At 44.9% G+C, this 23,940-nt stretch overlaps 1 protein-coding gene across 4 annotated transcripts in view; it reads left to right on the forward strand.

Moving 5' to 3' along the window:
• Positions 1-23,940, forward strand: part of Pld1 (phospholipase D1) — a 200,996-nt gene that overhangs the window by 118,187 nt on the left and 58,869 nt on the right. For 2 of the 4 annotated variants that reach the window (XM_075950991.1, XM_075950992.1), the window contains 6 exons: positions 4,600-4,800; positions 6,215-6,428; positions 7,210-7,323; positions 15,576-15,704; positions 16,625-16,743; positions 18,317-18,430. In XM_075950991.1, the coding sequence (XP_075807106.1) occupies positions 4,600-4,800; positions 6,215-6,428; positions 7,210-7,323; positions 15,576-15,704; positions 16,625-16,743; positions 18,317-18,430 (891 nt within the window). The remainder of the gene's footprint in view (positions 1-4,599; positions 4,801-6,214; positions 6,429-7,209; positions 7,324-15,575; positions 15,705-16,624; positions 16,744-18,316; positions 18,431-23,940) is intronic. The other 2 variants (XM_075950995.1, XM_075950994.1) reach the window with 1 other exon arrangement.

Here is a 23,940-nt window from a genome sequence, read left to right on the forward strand (position 1 = left end):
TTCATGGTGGCTGTACCAGATTACCCCACCAGCAGTAACTAAAGCTTCTGTCTCCCCTCCCCACATTTCTCTCCAGCGTTTACTGTTGTTATTTTCCTGAGGGTAGCTATTCTGCCCACCAAGATGAAATCTTAAAATGGTTTTGATTTATATTTCTTTGATAACTAAGGGTGCTGAATGCTTTAAAAACATTTTTTTTCTGAGACTCCTCCGTTCAGCTGAAATATTTCCTTATATTCTCTGTTGATGGGGTGAGTAGATCTTACATTTTTCAACTTGAGATGAAAGCTCAGCCCAGAACGTGCTTCCTGCACTGTTTTACTCAAGAGTTCTGTCAACTCTCCACGCTGCATTAGGAAAACACCAGAACCACTTGGACATAACGTCACCACCCAGTTCTCTGATTGCTAGCAGCAGTAAAGAGATTCCCTTTAGGATTTGAAAGTTTGTATATTTTGAGATCAACAATATCTAGTGTGAAATGTTTGAAGAAGCTCCTTGAAATCTCATTAGACCTAAAATCTAATTATAAATATCATTCAGCCATCAAGACACAAGACTTACGCTCTAACAGGCTTAAAATACGTAACAATTATGTATCTTACTTGATTAAAAATCAGCCCACAGGATAAGTCACCTTGCAGCTTCTCAATATTCATTCACCAGGTGTTGATTTTGTGACATCAGTAACTGAGAAGAATACAACAAATGGTTTCTCAGAAAATTGGGAATCGATCTACCTCAAGACCCAACAATCCCGCTCCTGGGCATACATCCCAAGGATGCTCCATCCTGCCACAGGCCACTTGTTCAACTATAGCAATTTCATCCATAGTAGCCAGAAACTGGAAACAACCTAGATGTCCCTCAACCAAAGAACAGATAAAGAAAATGTGGTATAATGGAGTATTATTCAGCTGTTAAAAAGAATGACATCATGAAATTTGCAGGCAAAGGGATAGAACTAGAAAAAAATCATCCCGAGTGAGGTAACTCAGAACAAGAAAGACAAGCATGGTATGTACTCACTCATAAGTGAATATTAGCTGTAAAGGAAAGGATAATCACGCTATAACCCACTCAGAGAGGCTAAGTAACAAGGAGGGCTCAGGGCGCATCTCCCTGGGAAGGGAAGATAGAATTGATTTTGAGGGTGGACTGGGGGTTTGGTAGGGATGGGAACAGGAAGGATCAGGTGTGGAAGACATGGAGGGAGAGAGTACCGGGAGAGGCAGTTGGAATTGGTGGGTCATTTTGGGGGCGAGTGCAACTCACTTTCTTGTCAGACTGTCTTTGGATTACCACCCCTCAAATAAAGACAGAGACTTCTTATTAATTATGAAAAATTGGCCTTGTCTCGGGTTTTTTCTCGACTGGCTCTTATAACTAAAATTATCTCATATTTTTTAATCGATGTTCTGCAACATGGCTCGTTACCTCATCTCCTGCACATCCCACTTCCCTGCCTCTCCCTGGCAAATTCTACTTTTCTTCTTCCCAGAGATGTCTCACTCTCTCTACCTAGATGTCCTGCCTATTCTCTCCTGCCTAGTTATTGGCTGTTCAGGCTTTTTGTTACAGCAATCAGGAGAGAGAGAGAGAGAGAGAGAGAGAGAGAGAGAGAGAGAGAGAGAGAGAGAGAGAGAGAGAGATCAGTGTAAATAAATATTCTGCGACAGTGAGGCAGAAACCTAGTCCAGTGGAAAGTCTCTGGGATCCATGAGGGTGACCTTAGTGAAAAAGTGTGTGTGTGTGGGGGGGGGGAAATACACAACAAAGAACAGCATAAAAAAAGCAAGCCACAGAAGAGGAGAAAGTATTTACAAACCATAGACTGAGAAGGGTTGTGTTTCCAGTGTGTATGGAGTCCTTCTTCAACAGAACCGCTAGAAGACATTTTCAAATGAGCCAAGGCTCTGAACAGATATTTTAGAAGATTCCAATGGCCAAACCTCACCAGAAGATATTGAATCAGGAAAACACAAATCAAAACTCCAGCAAGACGCTGCTTACCATCCACTCAGTGAGCTATAACCAGTGGTCAGGTGCTGTATGGTGTTGCTGAGAATGTAGAGATTATGCAGGTTGACGGAGTGGATAATAGGACAGCCACTTTGGAACTCTGCTAGTTCCTCAAAAGTTAAGGATGCAGTCATGGTGTGATCTAACAGGTCACTGCTAGGTCTGCACCCCAGAGAAGTGAGACCATAACTCTACGTACAGACTTACATAGAAATGTGCCTGGTCACAGCGCTCATAACAGCTCAAGGCATGCACAGTTTGAATGCAGATCAGCTGACAAGTGGATAAACACTCTTTCTTGTTCAGCCACAGACATGAGTGAGCTACAAAGGTCAACAGGGATGAGCTCCTAAAGCAGCCCACTAAAGGTGCAGGGGCTCACACCTCTGCTCTCAGTGCTTGGGAGGATGAAGCAGAAAGAGAATCACCATCAACACAAGGCGAGTCTAGGCCATGTACCAAATCCTAGGTCAGCCAGAGCTACATAGTGAGACCGTCTCAGAGAGACAGAGACAGAGAGGCAGAGAGAGACAGACGGGGGAGGGAGGGAGAGAGGGAATATGTAATACATGTCGTGTGGAAGTAGGGGGTTTATTTGAAGTTAGGAAGATGGTCAGCAAGGGAAAGAGAATTAATAAGAACAAAGCAGTATAGAACCTATCATTCTGTATGCTAACAAAATTTAATCCAGGTAGTTATGGTGCTTGTCCTTAATTTCAGCATTTGGGAGGCAGAAGCAAGTGGATCTCTGGGTTCAAAGCCAGCCCGATTACAGAGTGAATTCCAGAACAGTCAGAGCTACACAGAGAAACCCTGTCTCAGAAAAACCCTAAATAGATAAATAAAATTTAAATTTTTTTTAAAAGAATAATTTAGGCTGGCATTGTGGCTTACTCCTTTAATCCCACCACTCAGGAGGCATAGGCAGGTGGATCTCTGTGTGTCTGAGGCCAGCCTGGTCTATGTGCTGAGCTCCAGGCTAGCCAGGCCTGCATACTGAGCCCCTGTTGGAGGAGGAGAAGACAGAAAATGTGTCCTTAGAATCAATGAAAATAAAAGAACGTGTCAAAGCTCCCAGGAATTAGCAAAAGCAGTACAAAGGGAAGATGCTTATACTCCTAAGTCCTTCGTTAGAAAAGAGAAGGTCTCAAAGTGTCAGCTTAATTTACTACTTAAGGATCCAGACAAAAGAACAACGCAAACCTAAAGGTAGCAAGGGAGGGACATCAGGATCAGACAGGTCACAGGCAGAATGGGGGAAAAAAATCAGTGACCAAGAGTTAGTGTTTAGGAGGATTGACCAGTTCAAGAAAGCTTTAGTCAGAAGCAGAAAGAGAAAAAGGAAATACTCCGGTTTCTGAAGACAAGAAGCGAAGATGGAGCCACTGTGTAAGTCCACAGTGGGAGCAGGTGACCCCCACAAAACCTGTCCAGGCTAGCCCAGGAAAAGGTGTGAAATCTGGATGGGCATAACTAGTCAGGGGACCGTGATCAACAGCTGAAAACTCCTCTCAGGGTAAAGCACGGGGTTCTTGTGATTCTATTGCTGCATCCTGATGAGCTCCACACAGCATTTTTCTTTCTCTCTTTTCTTTTCTTTTTTTTCTATTTTTTTTTTTCGAGACAGGGTTTCTCTGTAGTTTTGGAGCCTGTCCTGGCACTAGCTCTGTAGACCAGGTTGGCCTCGAACTCAGAGATCTGCCTGCCTCTGCCTCCCGAGTGCTGGGATTAAAGGCATGCACCACCACCACCTGACTGAATTCCACCCAGCATTTAAAGCCTTAACAGCAGTCCTCAAAATTGGCTAGCTCATGGCCTGGGGAAAACTGCACATCAGAATTGGAAATGTGGCAAATCTCATGTTTTATGTATTCTACCACAATAAGTAGAAGCATTGGCAAACATTTTTGGTGTCTTCTTAGTTACAAATATAAACATGAGAGAGGTCAAACAGGGTCATTAGGGGCTCATCCTGAAAGCTCCATTTCTCTTCTCATGAGGCACTGTCTTGGTGGTTGTGTGCTTGTATCATCAGAATGCAAATGTAATTTATTACACATCTTTCCACAATGCATGGTGGTTAAGGATCTTACTTATTTACTTATTAATTTATTTATAAGGGTAATTATTGGGGGGTGGTAGAAAGAGAACCTGTAGTCCTAATGGTTGCCATTCAAGTCAAATGACCGCTTCCTCAAACCACCTCATCTGGCTGAGGACTTAAACCGTAAGAGGCCACATAGAGGGGCCTACACTTGGAATCCCAGGATTTTGGAAAGTGAGACAAGAGACTCTCAAGAACAGTGAGGATAGTTCTTTAAAAAAATAAGAAAGAAAGAAAGAAAGAAAGAAAGAAAGAAAGAAAGAAAGAAAGAAAGAAAGAAAGCCAGATGGAAGTCTGTCTCTGCTAATACTGAGAATACAATGTGAAGTTTGAGGGACTTTCCTTCAGCATGTGTAGAACATATTTTGTACCTGAATTCTTTTAGAAGCGGTTTCAGGGGGAGTAGACCTATTTTACTGAGATTTGAAGGGCTTTTATAGTTCACATTTTTTGTGGATTTCTCCTGTCTGCAGGTGATGAGGCACCCAGACCACGTGTCCTCCAGTGTCTATCTGTGGGCTCATCACGAGAAGCTCGTCATTATCGACCAATCACTGGCTTTTGTGGGTGGGATTGACCTAGCCTATGGACGATGGGATGACAATGAGCACAGACTCACCGACGTGGGCAGTGTGAAGCGGGTCACCTCAGGACTGTCCATGGGCTCTCTCACAGTGAGTACCTGTCACCTTTGAGGGGCGGTATAAAATCAACAGGCTTGTCTAAACCCATAGAAATACCATGATTGACCCAGTGATTCAGAGGTGGCAACTGGGAGCTATGGTGGACATACCTACTTTCCTGTAACAGTCTATGCAACCTGCCTAACCCGGGACCTGGCCTCTCTCAGCTTCTCCTATAGGAAGAGAGAGTGAGTTCTGTATAGCTTATGTCATCTCGGTCGGTTCTCTAGTTCAATTCAAGTAAGAAGCCCATCCCAGGCAGCTGCTGGAGCTGGGTTTTGTTCATATATGAGGGTGTGTGCCTGGCTATGGTGGGCATTTGTTTTTAGCATTTTCCTACTTCTGGACACAGAAGTCAGTAGATCAGTCTGGGGTCACTAGAGCGAATTGGAGCAGGAAGCTAACTAATAACTCCTCAAAGTACCTGCTAATCAGGAGCTGCTAAAAATCCTTGCTTTGTTTCAGCTTCACACGGCCCACATGCAATATGGATTAGGATTCAAATTGGAGCAGGAAGCTAACTAATAACTCCTCAAAGTACCTGCTAATCAGGAGCTGCTAAAAATCCTTGCTTTGTTTCAGCTCCACACGGCCCACATGCAATATGGATTAGGATTCAAAGAGTTCAGGGGCCCCTCTTATTTCCTCAGGGCTATGCTGCTGGCTTTTTTGAGGGTTGAGAATGAGCAATACCCTGCCTGGATACATCTCATTACTGTAATCAAATATCTGATGGGAAGCAGGAGGTGGGACTGTTTCAGCCTCAGCTTAAGGAGTGCAGTCCACCGTGTTGCTAAAGTTGTAGGGGCAGGAGCGGGGGTCCTGCTCATCCCGTTCCATTCACAGCTAGAAAGCATGGAGATGACAAGCCATCAAAGCTCAAGGCCCACCCCCATTGATTCACCTTCCCCTGCGCCTCCCTGAAGTCATCCAAAACACTGCCACCAACTGGTGGCTAAGTGTTCAAACAGCCTGCGGGGACTTCACATTCAAACCATGGCAGTAGGGAACACAGAAAATGCCTGAGGAAGGGAGTCAGCTGCTAATCAGAGTTACGTAGCACTGAATTTAAACAGTTTAATTAGTGTGAGGTAAGGGGGTCAGTGAAATGAAATTTCAGGAATTTTAGATGGGCGTGGCGGCATGCACCGTTAGTCCCGAATGTGGGAGGCAGGGGTAGGTGTATCTCTAAACTTGAGGTCAGCCTGATCTACATAGAAAGTTCCAGGACAGCTAAAGCTCTCACAGGAGTCCTCCACCACCCCGTGGCTGACCTGAGACTCTATGGAGAGTCTGTTCTGGGACCATCGCCCTTTGTAAACCGTCTCTCAGCTCTGCTTGAGTGAGAGCCCGTTGCAGGATACTGTATGCATGGCCTTTTTTTTTTTTTAAATAACTTTCTCAGGCAGCAACAATAGAATCGATGGAATCGTTAAACCTCAAGAGTAACCACGAAGCTCATAAAAACGAGCCCATCCTGAAGAGTGCGGATGCAACAGACGGCAAGCTGAAAGGAATAGGGAAGCCCCGGAAGCTCTCCAAATTTAGTCTCTACCGGCAGCTGCACCGTCGCCACCTGCACAACTCGGACAGCGTCAGCAGCATCGACAGCGCCTCCAGTGAGTCTCGCCGCCGTTAGAACTGTCTCGGCTGTGCTGTGACTCTTGACCTGTTTGTATCAATCCGTGGTGGCATTCCATGAATAGTGCCTCTAGTTGTCCGGGCTATCCTGTGTGGCGCCATGGCCCCTGTGGCACTGTTTGTGTTTTGAGACAGGGTCTCATGGAGCCCAGGCTGGTCGCAAACTCACTATGCAGTAGAGGCTGGTTTTGGGCTCCTGTCCGCGCCATGCAGGCGTCACAGGCATGAACCACCATGCCTTTTTACAAGGTTCTGGGATTAAACCAAGGGCTCTGTGCACTACCAACTGAGCTCCATGTTGGCCTCCCTTGTGTCATTTACAAAGCATATTTGTTTTCAACACAAAGTCATCATAACAGCCACTATTGATCTTTTAATGGTCACATAATGACTAAAGCTTTGTCAAATATGACAAGCTGCCAAGTGAAAAGGAAGGCGTCAGGTGTACTTCATAAACCTTTTGTAGACGAAAGTTCTCTTTTCATCCAGAAATATATTGTTTGTATTAGTAGAAATCAGATATTCTGTATCTTAAGAATTTACTATTCCTTGCAAATCTTGTTTAGAGTGTTGTGATTTTCGATCACACTAGAACTAATGACTGATTCTATAGACTTGCTTGTTTTAAAAATAATCAAGCTTGCTTTTTGAGTTTAGAAAATTTGATACCTATATCAAATATAAATATATACAAATGCACACACATATATGTAAACATGTTTCTTTGTAAAACAAAAAAGAACTCTCAACTTTCTCCAGGTTATTCTAGCCACTATAGAAGTCACCAGAATTTAATCCATGGGTTAAAGCCCCACTTGAAACTCTTTCGCCTTTCCTGTGAGTCTGAGCGGGGACTCACTAGGCACGGCACTGGTAAGTGACCTGCTGGTGTCAGAACCCCATGGTCGTTGGCTTTTGTCGCTTCCTCTGCTACATGAGCACAGTGAGTGTGTGTCCGCTCCGGCTTTCTGCTCAGTCTTCGTGCCCCTATGTCAGTTAGAACCTGCTCCATGCAAGTACAAGCTCTGCACTTCTGAGCACTTACATTCTAGTGGTAGCGTGTGCGCACACACAGCCAGCTCTGCGCAAGGCCGAAGGACTTCCTCTCACTGACCTAGAGAAACGTTCTGAGTAGGGAGCTTGTCCAGTGGGTCTGACAGTAACTTGGGGATGGTGAGAACAGTAACTTGGGGTGCAGGTGAGAACAGTAACTTGGGGGTGGAGAGGACAGTAACTTGGGGTGGAGAGGACAGTAACTTGGGGTGCATGTGAGGACAGTAACTTGGGGTTAGGTAAGGACAGGAAGGGTTTGCAGGTGAAGGAAAGGAGCCCAGTATAGGCCCTGGTATGGGAAGACCAATGCCTTAACTGTTAAGGACAAGCCTTGTTCAGCCAAGGCACAGTGATTGGTGTTAAGAGGACTCATTCAAGGCACAGAGTTCTGGACCAAATGGGGAAGACACAACTTCATTAGCTGAAAAAAAAATCATCATGTTTTAAATGGGATTGATTAGAAAATATTATCTGATACTTTTTATGAGAAGAATTAGATACGTTAAGCGTGAATTAGTCAGGGGCTAAAGTATGGGGCTGGGAATGATGGCTTTGGCAACTGATCTGACCTAAGGATGAAGAGTCAGCCACCGAGGGTTCAGATGGCTCCTCACTGTCTCATGCCTGTGATGCCTGCAGGAAGGTCACAGATGAGGAAACTTGACCGGCACTGCACAGTGTTACTACTGTGTAGTCCCAGCTCAGCACAGCCTCCCGCTCAGTATCTGCACGTATAACTCAGCAGAAGTGCAGGCACTCTGTCCGTTTCAACCTTGGCTTGATCCCGAGGCTAAGATTCTGCTCTGCTAGGTTAGGACATTGGAGCCCAACTGACAGGCCGGGATGAAGTTCCAGGGGACCTGACTAGTAAGACTGGAACTTGAAGAGCGGTTCCAACGTTCTTTAGGAATCCAGCTTTTCAACTGTATTTAATCATATGTGTTTATTGCATATGTATATGTGTATGCTAGGCCGTGGTGGCTGTGTGGAGGTCTGAGAACAAGTTGTAGGAGTTGGTCTTTTCTTTCCTAAGGGATTGAACTCAGGCCTCTGGATTTGAGGGCAAGCACCTTTATCTCCTGAGCTATCACATGGTCCCAGACACAGCAATTTTTAAAATACATTAACTGTATGTAATGTACCAAAGCACAGTGTAACTGTTAATCTTATAAATTTGAACAATATTGATACACAATGAAAAATGGAAAACATTATATGGGAGATGTCTTAGTTATTTAACGTAAAGCTAGTTCTTGATTGGCATATGAGTTTAGGGACAGCTTTCATTTGTGTCTGTTCCTGTGTGCACCTCAATGTTCTGAGGTCTGGAAGCTTTTGGGTAGCCGAGGGGACCATGACAGGGTGCCTGCAGGTATAGATATTAAGAAGAATTTTTAATTAAGGGGGGCCTGGAAAGTGGCGTTCTGATGTGTGTGTTTGCTGCTTTAGAGGTGAGGTTCAAAGTGAGATGGGAGATTGAGTGTGATTCACTGCCAAAGTGTGAAAGACTCTGCACATTGACTCCTAGTGCGTGATGGGAACAAGTGGAACTGAAAGGCGTCTGGCACATTCGGCCAACCCCTGGTGGAGGGTGTGAGACCCACAGTGGTGACCCAGGACAGGATGCTGCTGGGAAGTGTCCTTGCTTGCATTCAGCCTTTTCCACTGGTGACTTGTTTATTTTAAGAGAAAAGGAGGAAGTAAACAACTCAAATTTTAGCCTCTGGGGATGATAAGGAAGCAGGCAGTCGGGTCATCCTTAATGAGACCGAGCAGCCATTAAAGCAGAAGCTCACATAGTTCTTTAAAGATTTATTTTTAGCTTTAATTATGTGTGTGTTTCTGGTGGATGCTGGAAGCGAAAGCTGGGTCGCCTGTGCTCCTAATCATTGAACCGTTTTTCCGGTCCCCTTGTATGAACATATATGCACTAAGCTCCTATGACATACTAACCACTGTCCTAACTACTGTGAGTTAAATTAATGTAGTGAGGATGGGGGTTACACACACAGACGGTTGCACACAGTATTTCAGGCAGTGATAATTACTCTAGTGGAAACCAATGGATGAATGAACTCTAGTGAAAGCAATGGGATGAATTACTATTTTATATAACCTGAATAAAGAACGTTGCTCTTACAAGTCGAGTTTCCACTGGTGCTCAAAAAGGAGAGGAGGAGCCGGGCGGTGATGGAGCACGCCTGTAATCCCAGCACTCGGGAGGCAGAGGCAGGCGGATGTCTGGGAGTTCAAGGCCAGCCTGGTCTACAAGAGCTAGTTCCGGGACAGGCTCCAAAACCACAGAGAAACCCTGACTCAAAAAACCAAAAAAAAAAAAAAAAAAAAAAAAAAAGAGAGAGAGAGAGAGAGAGAGAGAGAGGAGGAGAATAAGAAACTATCTGGGGAGGTGTCCTAAGTAGGAACAATAACAAGTTCAAAGAACCCAAGGCAGGAGGATAATTGGGACGTTCTAGAAATATGGCTGTGGAGAAGGGAATGTTAGAAAAGCAAGAAGGTAGGGGACTGGATGGACTCTAAGAAGCTTTGTAGGCTACTGTAAGAATTTCATCTCTGGGATGGATGCTGTAGTGGCACAATTGACTGGTGCGTGGTACTTACAATATCAGGAATATTGGGGAAGTCAATGACAGTGCTAACAATGCACAGACAGTCACATGGAAGGGGCTCCCAGGACACCTTGCCTTGCAGAGACCAAAATGCAGGTGTAAGGGGTCCCTGCAGGTATCCAGGCAGGAAAGCGGACTGCACATAGAGATAAGATGAAAACAAGGTGCAGATTGACTTGTCAACCTGGCTCAGACTCGAGAGAGTCTCAAAAGAGACAGTTTCTGTTGGAGGAGAGAGCTGCCACCCCAACTGGCTTAGCTCCGAAATAATCACACAGAAACTGTATTAATCAAATCACTTCTTGGCCCATTAGCTCTAGCTTCTTATTAACTAACTCTTATGTTAATTTAAATCATTTCTATTAATCTGTATATTGCCACGTGGCTGTGGCTTACCGGCTAAAGTTTTGGCATGTCTGACTCTGGCGGTAGCTCCATGGCTTCTCTCTGACTCTGCCCTTCTTTTTCCCAGCATTCAGCTTAGCTTTCCCTGCCTACCTAACTTCTGCCTTTCTATAGGTCCAAAGCAGTTTTTTTATTCATTAATGGTAATCACAGCACACAGAGGGGATTCCCACATCAGGTATTTAAACCCAGTATAATTTGAAAAATATTTCCTGGTGTAATACAATTTCTGGTGCACCAAGAAGCATAAATACATTGAAACTCAACTCCAGTTGCATGTCATTTCTTCCCAGAAGATGAGTTTAAGAGATAGGCTATCCTATCTGTAGTAGCTTAAGGGCCTAAGGGTCTAACCTGATGTTAGTCACACAGATAGTGTAGAAGTTGTTTGGGCTATTAGCCATGTCTGGTCCTGGCTGTGGGAGTTTTGGGAGCCTCTGGCTATAAGGGTCCTGATTAGAAGAACTTGATGTAGCCCGGCCCACAGATAATGTAGGTCACCTGGCTGTTTGTTACTCCCAATTCTCAGCTTTCTTGGTGGAAGAGCAGGTTTTTCATCTTTCCCATTGGAAAGCCAGTCCTGTGTGCTTAACATTCTTGGTTTCTCTGGAGGTCTGTGGGCACAAGGATCTTGGTTCTGTGTTCCCAACACAGGAGAGATCATGGCAGGGTTCAAAGAGGAAACTACACTAAATGTGATTCCTCTTAATGAGGTCAGTAACCATGGTAGATTCAAAAAGCACTTAGCCACCCTTAAGGATTTTTTTTTGTCTTTTCAGAATTATGTTCTAAGGAGGCTTGGGGGGGGGGGCTATTGCTTTGCCTGACACTATTTTAAATGCAGAGTTTGATTGCTCTCACATTTGGGGAGCATCTGCTGAGCTCTCCTTTGTAATGCTGAGCAGATTAAGTAAGCGGGGGTTTCCGCATTATCAGTGATCCGTTGATAACGGTAATAAGGTATGGCTTCTCCAGACTTCTCTGAATTGCAATGCATAAGCTTCATCTTTTCTCAAGCTTAGGTCAGGCAGATATGGTAGCATATAGCTGCAGTCTCAGCCTTTGGGGGACAGAGGCAGAGGACTGTGACAAACTCGAGGCCAGTCTGGTTTAGCTTACGTAGGGCTAGATAGGTCATGTCTGAAAACAAAGCAAGACACAACAAAGCAAAAAGCTAAAGAAAACCAGTTTATTATCTGCTAGCTGATTGTGAAATACTTTGAAATGTTTTACCAGCTAGCACAATGGTCAGTACTCTTGCTGCAGGGGAAACCTGAATGGACCTAACCAAGACAAAGTCACAAATCCTCACAGACACTTGGAAATCTAGAAAGTTTGAAGAACGAACATTTTCAAAACCACATTACTCATTCAGAACCTGGATTGTGACCACCCTTGGATATGAATATAGATTCAAAAGATAGGATGTTGGCGGTGTAGCTCAGTGGTAGAGTGCCAGCCTAGCGTGTGCGAGGCCCTAATGCTACAGAAAAAACCTTGGAAGGTAGAGACTAAGAAAGGAGAGAGCGTTGTTTCAGGATAACGTTTTTAGGGCACAGATTCGGAAATAAACACCAGAAGCAATTGTTTTCAGTTCTCAAACTAATGCAGTTGGACAAACCCACAAGAAGCCCTGAGTCAGATAAGCTTCAGAAACTAGAAAATACCAGGGTTTAGAAAAGTGATATCATATCTATACCCTGTATTATGTGGCACTTCCACCAGGTTCCGGCAATACAGGGATGTAAGTAAAAACCACATATGTGCAGCATGAGCAGGGGAAGGCAGTCAGGATGCAAGCAGACTTCATGTATGTGCAGTATGAGTTGGGCAACGCAGTTGGGAAAACTTCCATGTCAGTTCATGTTAGCTTATGATAACAAGTGAACCATGGACACACCATTGGGTTTTCAGGGTTAGGGAACTTGGGGGTTGTAATTGAGAATTAATTTATATAGACTGGGCCAATGGAGTCTGTCTGGGTCAATTTTGGAGGCTCCAGTGAGTCTAAGTCAAAAAATGCTACACTATGGTGGAGGTCGGCTAAAGGGAAAAATTCATGAGTGATATACTTGATGTAAAGGGATCTAACAATGTGTTCAAGACTAAAAGAGATGGAAATTTCCAGAAGAATTATTAAGATGTCCTTAAGGTTCCGGAAGTGGTGGTGGAGAGGATGTGAGGAGGAGAGCTGGGCAGAGTGGTGGAGATGCCCAAATGCCTGAGAGGTTGGCACTGAATCACCCTCAGAGGGGTTGGTGCTGTAGGATGCTGTAGTTTTAGCGTTAGGTGTGACACAAAGAAATGACTACGGCAAGGCCTGGAGACTCCCAGCAGGAACAGGAAGATGTCCTTGCTGCACACTTTGTCTACTGACAGACCAGGGGGCAGAGACCTGGCACGAGGCATCCACGGAGAAGAGATGCAGCTGCGAGGATGTCGTTCAGTAGCCAGATACGGCGCTGCTGTGTCTGCTCACATGGGCACGTGTGCTGGGCTGCCTCCGTGTGTTGGGAGGACTGCTGTCCCTTGGCATAGTCGAGCCTTGGCTAGAAACAAAAGCACGTTTGAATTGTGGGCATCTGAGTCCAGTTACTCTCAGGGTTGTTTTCTGAGACTAGAAATGTAATTTCATTTTGCTATCAAATGATAACCAACTATTATAATTACCTTATATTTCAACAAGTGTATAGGCGCCCATGTTACAGTCTCAGCTTCATTTCTCAGATTGATGAAAAGTCAATAATATGTATGTATCGATGTTTGTGTATGCATATATTTGCAATTACCACACACAATATTGTATCTCAAATTTAATTCTTTTTTTTAAAAAAGATTTTATTTATTTATTATGTATACAACATTCTGCCTCCATGTATGCCTGCAGGCCAGAAGAGGGCATCAGATCTCATTACAGATGGCTGTGAGCCACCATGTGGTTGCTGGGAATTGAACTCAGAACCTCTGGAAGGGCAGCCAGTGCTCTTAACCACTGAGCCATCTCTCCAGCCCTCAAATTTAATTCTTACATGTTTGTGTTTTTTAATTTTTTTATTACTGTGTGGGGGAAGCTACACCCCTGCATATGTGGTATGACAGGTCTGTGGAGATTAGAGAACAATTTGGTCGAGTCCGTTCTTTCACCACGTGCGTCCTGGGATTGATGTAGGACCCCAGGCTAGGTCGTGGGTACCTTTGTCTACTGAGCCACCTCTCTCTGTTTCTCTGTATTGTAAATTTGGAATTGACTCTTCATCGTCTGTATTCTCACTTTCCCTGTCCCTCTCTCCAGCCTGGCTTCCCAACAGTATCCATGCTTCTAGGAAGAGCCTACGGGGCAGCGCACAGCCCGCATGAGCCTACGGGGCAGCGCACAGCCCATATGTTCTCTTTCCTTTCAGGGGTCTACAGCAGGACAGCCAAGACTGGGAGAAGATAATGAAGTCTCTTTCAAACATTAGTTGCTTTTGTTGACATTGACAATTTAAACCATTTTTCTCATACTGCGTATTTAATGATCTTTCAAAAGTTAATATTAATTTTGAGATAGAATATTAGGTGTGTGGTTACTGCATAAAAATATTTGTTCTGCAAACATTGATTAATTACTTCCTAGATGCTGGGAGCTGCAGCAAGTGGTGAAGGGCTACCGTGCCCGCTCTGAGTGTATAGGCTCCCGGAGGAGGGATATCCATCCACTCAGCGTTTCATGCAATCGCATGGCCTGGTCAAAGGCCGTAGTAAGGTCTTTGTAGACAGGACAGCGTCAGTGCTGGTGAGGCCACTGCCGGCACGGGTCTGCTCCATCTCTCTTGAGGCCAGGATGATATGGCTCATAATGGAAGACTCAAAGATCAGGCCGCAGGGAGAGAAGAGTATTCTATTCAGAATGGGTAACATGCAGACTGCACAGAGGCAAGGTGGATCAGCCTGTCACAATACAGTGAAGGAGGAGGCACACTGACGCCTGGGGCTCAGGGAAGGGAAAATGGGGAAGGAAACGACAGATGGCTGCTGGGAAGCAGCTCCTACACACACTGACCCATTGGCACTTGAACCACTTGTAGATGCTCTGGAGAGGTTTTTAAACGACTTTACGGTTTGGGTGCTATGGTAGCTGTAGTGTATGGGGCCAAACGACCTCTCATTGGCTACTTCAAGTGGTTTTATTATTATTCCTTTAGTAAGCGTTCTTGTACCCCATGTCTGCCTGATTAATGCCCCCTTTTGTGCAAGTACTGCATTTGTGATTTCAGTTCTGCTTCCCCCCTGCTTTGTTTGATGTCTCAGGGACACATCCCTGAAGTGTTCGTGCTGTTTAACTTGGGTATCCGTTCTTAAGTAGAGTGATCCATTTATTGCTTTGTGGGATGCTGCTGCAACTATGCTTTAGTGCCTCGGTTGTAAGCTTTTGTCTGTTACGTTTTATGGATAGTGTTTGTTAAAGATGGAAAGATCTTAGCCATCATCTAGGCCAAATCATACACTTTACATGGAAGGCTTTATGACCCCAAATGTAGAAGCTTGGTGCCATGTAGCTATATAATTCTGGGGCTGGAACATAGACTGCCTATAAATATGAGACTCATGTTTTTTGAGATGAGAAAGGCATGAAGCATCCACCATATTGGTAAGGGAAGAGGTGGCCTAGCTCCTGCTGCTTCTGTCTAGTGGACCTCCCTACTCACCTGGCTATAGTGTTCTCTTGGAGCACCACCTGGGGAATTCTTTTGTTATAATATATTCTGTGATCTATTCTCCCTGACCTAGTAGGTGTTGAGAATAAGCTACTCAGCTGTTAAGAACGTTAGCTTCCAAGTTAATGACTAACTCTTGTTTGGGCCTTCATTGCTATCTAAAGAGAATCTCGTGAGGGTTGGAATACTACCCCAGCCCACAGTCCCTGATCAAATGTACTTAGGCTGTCCTAGTGACAGGACTCAAGAAGAAAAGTGGGGGTGAAAGGAGTGTTAGGGTCAGGAGGTCCCTCTCCAGGGCCTGCCCAACTCTGTCTCTGAGCCAATCTTGCAATGTTCACAGACACTGGCTCCATCCGAAGCGTGCAGACAGGCGTGGGAGAGCTACATGGGGAGACCAGGTTTTGGCACGGGAAGGATTACTGCAACTTTGTCTTCAAGGACTGGGTTCAGCTGGACAAGCCTTTCGCTGGTGAGTATCAGGAGGAGGGCAGTTGCAGGTTCCATTCTGTTTTTCTATTTTGGGGCATTTCAGTAAGGATGCATGCACGTGATCTCAGTGCCTTCTGTCTGTCTGTTTAAAATTTTGTTTTTGACATTTATTAACTATATGTAATGATTAATTTCATTATGACATTTTCATAATACATATATGCATGCATACAAACATATATTATTTTGGTTTCACCTACCCTCCTTTATTCCCCTCCCTTCCCCTTCCCATTAATCCCCTTTTTCTTCCCAATGAGAAACCCTTCTACTTTTGATGGTTCAGTGAGTTTAATTGGGTTGCTTACAAGAGCATGGGTAAGGAATTACTTATAGGTGACTTATACCATTCCCTCCCCTAGCCATCATTAACTACCTCCAGATCCTCAGTGAGGAGCCAGAGCCTCAAGGCTGTGTTGAATTCTGGTGGTCTGATTTGGTCATACCTGTGTGAGTGTTATCAGTGTAGCCGTGAGAAGAAAACTTGACACTTAAAGCTTCCCAATCTCCCACAGCTGTGTTTCAGGGGGGAAACTGAACTTTTCCCGCTGAGGGTAGCCCTCGTTTGGTTCTTTTGTATTTATTCTCTCTGTCTTCCTTCTTTAGAGGGATGTGTCTTAGATAATGACTGTGCTTCTATACCTAAGAGGTGCCCAGCCTGGTGTTTGTGTATACAGATAGCCTACGGTTATTCCCACAGATCAAAAGGGAAATCCCATTGCACCTTGCCTTGTCTGCAGATCAGTACTAAGCATATATAGACTCAGTGGAGTGGGTGGATGGTTGGATTTCTTGCAGATCTATTTCCTTTGACCATGACTGTGTTGTATCTTAGTAGAGGTCAGTATTTCTGTTCTCTGGCACTGAACTTAGTGATGGGTCCTTGCCTGGCGCCCCGGGCAGATTTCATTGACAGGTACTCTACCCCCCGGATGCCTTGGCACGATATTGGTTCTGTGGTCCACGGGAAGGCAGCTCGCGATGTGGCTCGTCACTTCATCCAGCGCTGGAACTTCACCAAGGTACGGATGCTGTTGTGACTTGGCCATGTTGGTCCCTGGCCAAGGTGAAGCTCAGAGGGCTGGCAGGAAAGGGCTACCGTGGCCACATCTGTGACACCTTCTATTGGTAGGGTTATCATTGTCACAGCGCAGGGCTTCAGAGCACTACAAGAAAGGAAACTGGTTTTTGGAGTACTATGACAGACAACTCTGAATGCGGAGGGATAGATGCGGTAATCACGGCCTGTGGATTTAAACAGAAGTGTTAAGTATTTGCAGAGACAGACCAGCATGCATGTGGATGACTATTATAGGGTCTGCGGGGCATGTTTAGAAAGTCCCTTCTGATCCTGGCCTGTCCTGGCCACGTGCTGGCATAGGACCATGGAACTGGCTTTGAACAGGGAATGCCAATGAGTTGGAGCCATTTCTTTTCTCCAGATAGAACTCACTTACAAGCTACCATTGCTATAAGAGCAAGACCCTAACCTGCAGAAATTCAGCCAAGCCATTGGTGCTGTTAAGGGCCGCTGCATCTACTTAAAATAATGAGGCTGCCTATCCTGATAACCTGGAAAAGGGGCCTAGTTGAGTAGTTCCATGAATAACAGGGTATCAGTTTACTTACCGTTCATATAAAAGCTGCAAATTTGTTTATTTTAAATTCAAGTTTGGAGGGGATGCATGAGTAAGCAAGGCAGTATTACTTTATTTCTTTTTCTTTTTCTTTGGTTTTTCAAGGAAGGAGTTTCTCTGTGTTGCCCTGACTTTCCTAGAACTAGCTCTGTAGATTGGGCTGGCCTTGAACTAACAGCGATTCTCCTGCCTCTGCCTCCCAAGTGTGGAGTTAAAGGCATGCACTACCACTGGCCTGCGCAATATTATTTTTAATCTACTGTACTGTCAAAAATAAAAATATTGCTGATATTTACAGTTGTATTTTTTCTATACTCCCATGCCCTGCTCCTGATAGGATAAACTCTCAATAGTATTTTTAGCTATAAAATCCCTTCCCAGAAAAAGTATTTCCACATCACTTCTAATGGTTCAAATGCTGCTAGAAGTAGTTAAAATGCCAACTCATAGTACTAAAAGCTTTGTTTTTGAGACAGACTTTGTACGTAGCCCACGCTGGCCCAGACCTCAGAGTGTTGCTCCTGGCTTAGCCTCCAGAGTTATATTTGGTGTCATATGAGCTCCGAATTCCTGAGTAATATGAACCAAATCTGATTCTTCCTCCTGTCTTACTGTGAAGTTGTTTAAAATGAAATCATGCCTAATTGCTGTTGTCAGACATTTACAGCCCAGCGAAACATTAGCACATAGAATAACAATTTCAGTTTTGCAATTACATATCTCTGTACCTGTAGATTACTTCTAATTTTCTCCTTCAATATAAAAGAATGTGTGCTTGCTGCATAGGGAAGATAGAGAAATGCAAACACAGAAAACAAAGACAGCTTCCAGCTTTTGACGTAGAAATATCCATTTGTAAATTTTTTGGTTCCCAGGAACCTGCATTTCTTTTCCCACTCTAAATAATGGATTTCTTTTCTCATTTGAATTTTTTTTGAATTTGCCTTTTCTGTTTCAGATTATGAAGCCAAAATACCGCTCCCTTTCTTACCCTTTCTTGCTCCCCAAGTCTCAAACTACTGCGCATGAGCTGAGGTACCAGGTGCCTGGGACAGTCCCCGCCAAAGTGCAGGTGAGCAAAGGCTGCTGGGTAATGTCGTGGTGACGGGTATAATTGTCTGCCACCTTCGTTTCAGATTTTCCAATAAGCATTTTTCTGATGCGCGACTAGGTGGCTCTTTGAAAATCGAGTGTTGTGTTTACTCTAAATGATTTGGTTTGTCATCTTTCTAAAGCCCATGTGTTGTGTCTAATAAATGCATGTCCTCAGGAAGGCTACAGTGCAGGCATAGCTATTCCCATGATTCCTTGAGAGCCGCCCCTTGCCACTCTTACGCTGTATACCTGGGGCCGGTGCCGCTTCAGCACCAGGGACGAGGCTGAAACTTGGAGTCTGGGAAGGGAGTTCTCATTCAGCCAAATTTTAGTGCTTAATTAACCAAATACCTTTTAGAGGCCCTTTTAAAACAACAGGCAGTTGTTTAGTAGAGTTCTAAAAATTTACAGCTTCCATTCCAATCACATGAAATTACAAACAAGAAAACTCATGACCTGGGACTGGGGCTTCTCCAGAGCCACCCACTACTGATGGGTTCAAGCTCTGGCAGTGGTACTCAGTTGACTCTCTTTATCAATAGCCTTCAAATGTCTTGAAGTTACACAAGGTCAGAATGAGGATGGGCCACATTGGCGCAGCTTTCGTACCATCAAAAGCATTGTTTGAGCAGAAGCCCAGTCCCCCGCCTGCTGTTTGTGACCCTGGTGTGGACAGGGGCCCTAGTGGACACGCTTTTACAAATGAAGTGTCTAAGTCTGTTACCCCACACTAAGGGCAAGCATAGGCATGTGCCTACCGAAAGTAAAAATATATTACAACAGACAAAATAACACAATAAAAACAACAAGTCAGGGCCGAGGAGATAGCTCAGGTAGTAAAGCGCTTGCCACGCAAGCAGGAGGCTCAGGGTGTGAGCCCCAGAACCCATGTAAAGAAGCCAGGCGTGGAGATGTGTGCTCGTAATCTTAGCAGTGGGGAGGTGGATCCTGGGCCTCGCTGGTCAGCCAACCTAGTAAGCCCCAGGCCAGTGAGAGATCCTGCCCCCCCCCCCCAAAATAGGTTGGAGAGCTCACAAGCAATACCCAGGCTTGTCCTGTGGCCGCCAGTGAATAACATATATCTACATGTGTCCCCACTCACACAAGGACAGTTCACCTAAACACTCACGTGCAAACACACAAGCAGAAAATTGGACACACCACTTGAGAAAAGTACCTGTAGTAGATATGAAGTCATCCCACTATGAAAAGATACAAAAACGTTCCATTTGAAAGCACAGAGACATTTGCGTATGTTGGTATTTTATGAATCTATTTAATTCTATGTGGATAAGAAGAGCTTACTCATTCTGCAAGATGAGACAAGGATGCTAGTAATAAGGAAAAAAGAGGATTCAAGATTTGAACTTGCATTAAGATTGGTGTGGGGGGTCATAGAGCTTTTGTTAAGTATTGGTCAAAAATGTATTGTTGATTGGCATGGGGTGGGAGCCCTTGCTGCCAAGCCTGGTGATTTGAGTTTGATATACTGCCCTCACGTGGTAGAAGGAGACTCCGGTAGGCTGTCCTCTGACTTTCTCACCCTTGTGTGCCCGCACACACACGAATAACTAAATGTATATGATAATTTAAATATTTATGTATATTTGTGTGTGTATATATATATATATATATATACATACACTGAGATATTTTAGTTTACTGCTTATATCAAGACTCATTCACTGACTCAACCAGCATGTTTAAGTACCATATGTTTATATAAGCATATGTTTAAGCTCCATGTGTTTACACCATAAATCATCATTTGGATCCTGAAAGGAGGGGATAAAAACCACTTTTTGCTGCCTCTGGAAACATAGCTTGCTGAGAAGAGAAAGCGGTGAAATTGAAAAATTCTCTTGGCCACTCACCTGGATGCCCTAAGAGCTTGCTGACAAGGAGGGCCAGAGCTGGTTCTTGTGACAACCTGAGACAACCTGTTGTAAACCGCTGCCCTTGGAGAGGGCAGTGTAGCCCCTGTAAGGCCTGAAGGTGACCGTCAGTGGCCTTCAACTGTCTACTTCTCGGGTGACCTTCAACTTGCCCATCAGCCGAGAAGATTAGCCAAAGACAGCGTTTCCTAAACTGGCTTTCTCCCCTGTGAGATGCTGATAAGGATTTCACAGAAAACGGGCTTCTGAGGCAGCCTTACTGTGGACTGGCTGTGCCTTTGTTATGCTAATGTGCAGGCAGCACTGAAGGACTTTTATGCCACGTGGCCGTTTTCAAAGTTTATCAGACAGATGATTTCTTATTTTATCTCTTCTCATCTGTCTCTGTGTGAATACTTTGAAGCTTGAGGCGTACACATATCAAGAGCTTTCCAGTGACGGCCAGGGCAATGAAGGTCGCTGAAAGTCCTGAGGTCACTATGGGGTAAGCTGGGAATGCAAGAAAGGGACAGAATACAGAGGAAAACGTAGACCCTGAAAACTAGGGGCTAGTCAAGGAAGGGACAGAATGCAGAGGTTAGCTAACTGTCTTGGTGGCCTCTCCAGAGAGGAATGTGTGTGTCATGCTGGATGAGCCAGCGTGAGTTGAGGTCATTACGGACGAATGCACCCGCAGATCCACAGCAAGGCTGCTCTGTGCGACACAAAATGTATCTGAGAGTGGCCATGATAAAGAGGTGAAAAAGCCTGAGGGGCCACTTCTAGGAACACAGGACAAAGGTCAGCTAATCACAGTCAGTCAATGCATTAGAAAACCCTCAAGTCAGGAAAGTGCAGTCAGGTGCAGCAGCCACAGAGCCTGAGGCCTGAGCGGGATCGTCCCCGCCATCCTGGGCCTCTTCCTCACTGGAGAAAGCCTTATGTGTGTGAATCTGATCTTAGCTCCCTTCGGGCCCCAGAGAGACTCTTTCATTAAACGTATTTAATAAACAAAGGATCGCTTTACTGTATTAATTACCCCTTGTTGACTCCAATCTGATGTAGCTCAGAGCCCACATAAAACTCGAATGCCTACACACTCAGCTTTTAAAAAAGTTATAATTATGTTTATGTCTAAATAGAAGCCACTGTTAGAATTTGTGAATAGATGATTAAACCCATTTGCTGGGTCTCGGAGTAAAACAATATGAAAATAAATTGCAACATGGCAGGTGCAGTTGGTCTTCTGTGCAGCTGTCAGACAGTGGCTGCAACATGGCAGGTGCAGCTGGTCTTCCGTGCAGCTGTCAGACAGTGGCTGCAACATGGCAGGTGCAGCTGGTCTTCCGTGCAGCTGTCAGACAGTGGCTGCAACATGGCAGGTGCAGCTGGTCTTCCGTGCAGCTGTCAGACAATGGCTGCAACATGGCAGGTGCAGTTGATCTTCTGTGTAGTTGTCAGTGACTGCAACATGGCAGGTGCAGCTGGTCTTCTGTGCAGCTGTCAGACAGTGGCTGCAACATGGCAGGTGCAGCTGGTCTTCTGTGCAGCTGTCAGACAATGGCTGCAACATGGTAGATGCAGTTGATCCTACAGTGCAGCTGTCAGACAATGGCTGCAACATGGCAGGTGCAGCTGGTCTTCTGTGCAGCTGTCAGACAGTGGCTGCAACATGGCAGGTGCAGCTGGTCTTCTGTGCAGCTCTCAGACAATGGCTGCAACATGGCGGGTGCAGCTGGTCTTCTGTGCAGCTCTCAGACAGTGGCTGCAACATGGCGGGTGCAGTTGGTCTTCCGTGCAGCTGTCAGACAATGGCTACAACATGGCGGGTGCAGCTGGTCTTCTGTGCAGCTGTCAGACAGTGGCTGCAGCATTGTAGGTGCAGTTGATCTTCTATGTAGTTGTCAGTGGCTGCAACATGGCAGGTGCAGCTGGTCTTCTGTGCAGCTGTCAGACAATGGCTGCAACATGGCGGGTGCAGCTGGTCTTCTGTGCAGCTGTCAGACAGTGGCTGCAACATGGCAGGTGCAGTTGATCTTCTGTGTAGTTGTCAGTGACTGCAACATGGCGGGTGCAGCTGGTCTTCTGGTGCAGCTGTCAGTGGCTACTGAAATCACAAGGACACCAAAGTAGAAAATGCATTATTCTTGAGCTCTGTAATTCTGAGATAATAGTTTCTTTTGTCCTTCTGATCATCAAAACCCAATATATATTTTAATTATTTATTTTTATTTCATGTGCATTGGTGTTTTGCCTGTATGTATGTCCTTGTGAAGGTGTCAGATCTTGGAGTTACAGACAGCTGTTAGCTGCCGTATGGGTGCTGGGAATTGAATCTGAGTCTTTTAGAAGAGCAGTCAGTGCTTCCAACTGCTGAGCCATCTGTCCAGCCCCCAAAACTTAATATTTTTATAGTTAACTTTTCATCGTCTCAGTCCCTAAACCTAGAGTTACTTCCTGGCTACCTGAAGTTAAGGCCATGAGAGGAGAAAATGAGTTGTTTCCTTTTAGGAGCCCACATTAGTGTCTGGGCACTACCTTAGGGTCAGGACAACTCACTGCTCAGTCCTTTCTCTACCTTTGACCCTTGAGCTAGGGTTCCCATCCTGCTAGTCGATGCTTAGTATGCCTGAAGCCTTGGGTTCATTTGTCAGCATCCCATAAAATGCAGAATATCAGCACAAGCTGTAATCCCAGAGGCAAGAGAATAAGAAACACAAGGTTATCCTTGGCCACATAGCAAGCTCAGGGCTAACCTTGGATATATAAGACCCTGTCTCTAAAAAGATAAATATTTAATTTTGCAAGTTTTATGCCATTCTTCTTATAGGCTCCTGCCCTGATTTAGAATGTATAAGACATAGAGAAATCTGGGATTCTATGGTTTTTAGCCAAATAGCTGTGGTTCTGAAAACTGGCTGCAGCAGGAAGATAGGAAAGCCTAGGATAGAAGACACCCAGAGTGTCTCACCTTGCATCCTTTCTCCTTCAGTCCTTACGTGTGTTACTTCACCCTCCATCTCTTGCTCATTGCTCTACACAGCCATCTCTCTCTAGATTGTTTTCCCAGAACCATGGCTGTTCAGGGCTTCAGGCTGAAAGCAGGGATCTAGGCCAGTCTTGATATTTTTTTTCTTGTTTCCTTGTCTGTTTCTGTGAAACACTGGGGATTGAACTCAGGTTCTTGGACATAAGAGGCAAGACTTCTACCACTTTTCATTCCTAGATAATCAGAAGGGACAAGGAGGTGGATGCTTGGCTTCCCTATTCACTATTTCCTTTTCAAGAATTCATTATCATGTTTTCCAAATTGTCTCTCTCTCATTGGCCATATGACACTAGCCAAACGGGCTTTTATACCATTGTCATGATTAAATAAAATGCCGTAGGTCCCTTAGTGGTGGCAGTGGGCAGCAGGCACAAGACCATGGTGGACCACAAAGGCAGCCTGTCCCAGGCAGGGAGCCACTTGGGAAGTGAGAGACAGAGACCTATTAGGCACTCCATGCAGAGAAAGAAATAACCACTATTTATTTAGTGGGTTATGGGGGGGAGGGAAGGGGAAAAGGGAGAAGAGCAGAGAGAGAGGAAGAGAGAAAGAAAGAGAAACAGA

Source organism: Microtus pennsylvanicus, chromosome 16, assembly GCF_037038515.1.
Source record: "Microtus pennsylvanicus isolate mMicPen1 chromosome 16, mMicPen1.hap1, whole genome shotgun sequence".
In the NCBI taxonomy this organism is placed as follows: Eukaryota; Metazoa; Chordata; class Mammalia; order Rodentia; family Cricetidae; genus Microtus; species Microtus pennsylvanicus.